We start from the raw sequence: 5,067 nt of genomic DNA on the forward strand, positions 1-5,067 counted from the left end.
ACAAATTAAAGGAAGTATGGAGATATATATATATATTAAACCTTCAATTGAAGGTAACCCATACAAATTAAAGGAAGTATGGAGATATATATAGATATTAAACCTTCAATTGAAGGTAACCCATACATATTTAAGGAAGTATGGAGATATATATCGATATTAAACCTTCAATTGAAGGTAACCCATACAAATTAAAGGAAGTATGGAGATATATATCGATATTGAAACTCCATCTGAAGGTAACCCATACATATTTAAGGAAGTATGGAGATATATATCGATATTAAACCTTCAATTGAAGGTAACCAATACAAATTAAAGGAAGTATGGAGATATATATCGATATTGAAACTCCATCTGAAGGTAACCCATACATATTTAAGGAAGTATGGAGATATATATAGATATTAAACCTTCAATTGAAGGTAACCCATACAAATTAAAGGAAGTATGGAGATATATATCGATATTGAAACTCCATCTGAAGGTAACCCATACATATTTAAGGAAGTATGGAGATATATATCGATATTAAACCTTCAATTGAAGGTAACCCATACAAATTAAAGGAAGTATGGAGATATATATAGATATTAAACCTTCAATTGAAGGTAACCCATACAAATTAAAGGAAGTATGGAGATATATATCGATATTGAAACTCCATCTGAAGGTAACCCATACATATTTAAGGAAGTATGGAGATATATATCGATATTAAACCTTCAATTGAAGGTAACCAATACAAATTAAAGGAAGTATGGAGATATATATAAATATTATTAAACCCACATCTGAAGGTAACCCATACAAATGAATGGAAGTATGGAGCTAGCTATGTCCCGACAAAAATTAGGGGTTAAATAATATGTGTAAAAAAATGTATATACTGTATATATTTCCTGAGCTTTCTTATGTCTCCTAGATATGGAACAGACAGTTTCTGATTTTTGCAATGTTACGTAGATGGAAAAAACTTCTGCAAAACACCAGTCTCAAAGTCAACAGTGAAGAGGTGACTCCGAGATGCTGGCCATCTAGGCAAAGTTGCAAAGAAAAAGCCATATCTCAGACTGGCCAATAAAAAGAAAAGATTTAGATGGCAAAATAACACAGACACTGGACAGAGGAACACTGCCTAGAAGGCCAGCATCCCGGAGGTGCCTGTTCACTGTTGACGTTGAGACTAGTGTTTTGCGTTTACTATTTAATGAACCTGCCAGTTGAGGACTTGAGAGAAGTCTGTTTCTCAAACCAGATACTCTAATGTACTTGTCCTCTTGCTCAGGTGTGCACCGGGACCTCCCACTTCTCTTTCTATTCTGGTTAGAGCCCGTTTGCGCTGTTCTGTGAAGGGAGTAGTCCACAGTGTTGTACAAGATCTTCAGTTTCTTGGTATTTTCTCACATTGAATAGCCTTCATTTCTCAGAACAACAATAGACTGACGAGTTTCAGAAGAAAGGTCTTTGTTTCTGACCATTTTGAGCCTGTAATCAAACCCACAAATGCTGATGTTTCAGATACTCAACTAGTCTTAACAAAGCCAGTTTTACTGCTTCTTTAATCAGAACAACAGTTTTCAGCTGTGCTAGCATAATTGCAAAATGGTTTTCTAATGATCAATTAGCTTTTAAAATGATAAACTGAGACTAGCTAACATAACATGACATACAGAAGTGATTGTTGCTGATAATGGCCCTCTGGTTGCCTATGTAGATATTCCATAAAAAAATCTGCCGTTTCCAGCAACAATTGTCATTTACAACATTAGCAATGTCTACACTGTATTTCCGATCAATTTTATGTTATTTTAATGGATGAAAAAGGTGCTTTTCTTTTTTACATTTCTATGTGACCCCAAACTTTTGAACTGTAGTGTATGTACGGTCACTGTGGGGACGACGTCGTAGATGAAATTATTGATATAGCCGATGACTGAGGTGGTGTACTCCTCAATGCCATTGGATGAATCCTGTGGTATACAGCTCATTGAGTGCAATTTTAGTGGCAGCACTCCTCTTCTCTCATCTCCCCCCTCTCTTCTCCTCCCCTCTCCAGGTGTATAACTGTACAATGCTAGATGACTTCCTGTTGCAGTACTACCTGACTCCCGCCTATGCCCTGGAGTTTGCCCTGGGTTTCCCCAGCAACCTGCTGGTGGTCCTGGGTTACGTGTTCTGCCTGCCAGAGTGGAAGAGCACCAATGTTTACCTGTTCAACCTCGCTGTCTCTGATCTCATCTTTCTGTGCACGCTGCCACACCTCTCCTACCTGTACGCCAACGCCAAATCAGAATACAACGGCTTCGGCTGCATCATCAACCGCTATATCCTCCATACCAACCTCTACTCCTCCATCCTTTTCATGGTGTGGGTCAGCATGGACCGCTTCCTGCTCGTACGACACCCGTCACGACTTCACTTCTTGTTGACCAAGAAGGCGGCCCTCTGCTTGTCTCTCATGACCTGGGTGGCAGTTAACATGCAGGTGGCCCCCCTAATATTCTACATCGTCCAGGACATGCAGAAAGGGAACTGGAGCTTATGTAAGGACTTTGGGAGTCTGGGGGTTATGGAGAACTTGCTGGGATACAGCCTGGGCCTGACGGTGACTGGCTACCTGCTGCCTCTGCTGGGGCTTGGCTTCTTCAGCTTCCACATCAACCGGCTTCTCCGTGTCCAGGCGGAAGTGATTCAGGGCACGGGGACATCGTTCCGCAAGCCCGTACGTGTGGTCTCTGCTGTAGCGACCATGTTTCTGGTACTGTATCTGCCCTATCATTTGATGAGGAATGTGAGGATAGCGTCGCGGCATCCCTGGGCAGGGCTGTCTGACTGCCACAAGATATATATACAGAGTGCATACATCCTGACCAGGCCGGTGGCATTCGTCCATAGTGTTATTAACCCTGTGTTCTACTTCTTCATGGGAGACAAGTTCAGAGAGCTCCTATTGGCCAAGATCAGAGTCCTGGTGAGACAGCTAGAACAGAGGACAGGGACCTCAATGTGAGATCCTGTTGAACACTCACTCACACACACAAACAAACACACACAGTGTCCGGGAAAATATCATGGTATGTTTGAAATATTATTCAAGTAGGCATATTTAACCAATGTTGTGATGTCCCGATCTGCAGGGCAGGGGTGGAACCAGCCACGCTAAGCATTTTTATGTCTACTATATAAGACCTGAGCATTTCTTGTATTATTGGGCTCACAACAAGTCACCTACGATTGGTCCTTGACCAGCTCCATTATTGCAATTCTTGATAATAAATATTGATTGTTTGAAAAAACAACAAAGTCTCTCTCACTTAATAAAATTGTTTTTATGACAATCTGCTGACGAGGATGGGATCCAGCGGGTGGACAAGGAATCCCGAACATAGAGAAATAAAAAGGTGAGACTGGAATTTCTTATCGCAAGCATATGAAAGGCCTAAAAGAAAAATAGGTGTTAAAACAGGGCAATATCTGTGTGAGTTGCCAGGGTCAGAATCTGTGTGAGCGGTTCAACCCCATCTGTGTGAATGGTTGATATTCTGTTTAGAATATCCGACTGGAGTCTGTGTGAGCAGTTGTTCGTATTTTTTTTAATTGCTATGCAAGCATCGGTCAATACTGAAGCCACTTTTTCAAAACTCTTCACACAGTCTGCATTACCAACATGCATTTTGGCCAAACAGTTAATCTCACCGCAAACTCACTCAAACCACCAAAACACTTCATTGCATGTCTCAAAATAAGCTTGTTCGAACATAACACTGGCAACAATTCTCACTCAGAAAGAATACATTGTCACTCATAATACACTGACCTAAAAAACACTAACAGGGAGCATTATATAAATTATGAACTTTCCTCTTTGAAGTTTGAATGATTTCACATAAATCTGTATTTCATTATAGAATTAGAATAACATCTTTTCACTTTGACTGTACTGAAGTATATGTAATGAATCAGAAATGCAGCAATTTGCTACAATAGCCTTTATATTTTCTCTATCTTTGCATATAGTAATTTACTTGTGAAAAATAAACAGTTGAAACAAAAACTAATTCCTGACATTCCAGGGCTGCAAAAATAATTACCAAAAAACCATGAACCACATGTATAGTATAATCACTCATACTGTGCTGCGAGGGTTCTAGTTCTTCCTCTCCTCTGCATTTGGCCAGAAGTTCTCTTCAAATTACATCTATGTGTTCTCTGGCGATGCATCTTGCAAAGTACCTTCTGGAATGTCTAATAACCCTGTCAGACTTCAGGAGAAGTGTCTCCACACCCCACATTCATGGCATCCAGTAAGGACATCTGGTCATGTGGATGGTGGTCATTAACCTTCCACCTCCATGCAGAGAAAAACTCCTCTTTGGGGTTTAGGAAGGGGATGTATGGAGGCAGGAATAGTACTGACATCCTGGGATGTGCAGCAAACCAGTCTGTGACTGCAGCAGAGTGGTGGAATGCCACATTATCTCACACAACAATGAAGTTAGGGGAGTTTCTTTTCCCCCTTTCGTCCGCTGGCACAAGTCAATCATGCAGTTCCTCCAGAAAAGAAATGAGCCTCTCTGTATTGTAGGGGTCAAGGAGTGGTTTGTGTAACTGCAAACCATCATTGGACGGTGCCAAGCTGCCCACTCTACCTCTGCCCCCAGTGGTGTTTATATGCCACAGTTCATTACTGCAGGCATGACTGTGCCTCAGGGCCTCAGGGCCAAAAGGGAACAGCATGGAGGCGTCGTTGTTGCACCACTTGTTCAGTTTGCCTCTGCTTTACATCAGAAAGAGACTGCTATGGGACATGGCACAGGCAGCAAAATATTGTGTAGAGGACTTCCAAAGGGTGTACTGTTTTTAAAAAATATGTATTTTCTAATATGACTTCATGCTAAATGTCATGTAGCTCACCCATTCCTGAAGTTATCAGTCTGACACTTTGCACACCTACAGTTGCCCTCTTGTGTTATCCATCAAAATTATCGCCAGCATCCTATCTGACTGTGTGGCAATTCTAGTACATGTTAAAGATGATGCTACAACAATAAAAAAACAGAAAAC

The 5,067-nt window shown here is 40.9% G+C and overlaps 1 protein-coding gene across 1 annotated transcript; it reads left to right on the forward strand.

The window, feature by feature from the left end:
- The first annotated feature begins 1,971 nt into the window (after positions 1-1,971).
- Positions 1,972-5,067, forward strand: LOC110507284 (succinate receptor 1). The gene has a single exon (XM_090223926.1). The coding sequence runs from the start codon at positions 2,075-2,077 to the stop codon at positions 3,011-3,013; it is 939 nt and encodes a 312-aa protein (XP_090080052.1). The 5' UTR covers positions 1,972-2,074; the 3' UTR covers positions 3,014-5,067.

This window comes from Oncorhynchus mykiss, chromosome 27 (genome assembly GCF_057628025.1).
Source record: "Oncorhynchus mykiss isolate SJ-2025 chromosome 27, ASM5762802v1, whole genome shotgun sequence".
In the NCBI taxonomy this organism is placed as follows: Eukaryota; Metazoa; Chordata; class Actinopteri; order Salmoniformes; family Salmonidae; genus Oncorhynchus; species Oncorhynchus mykiss.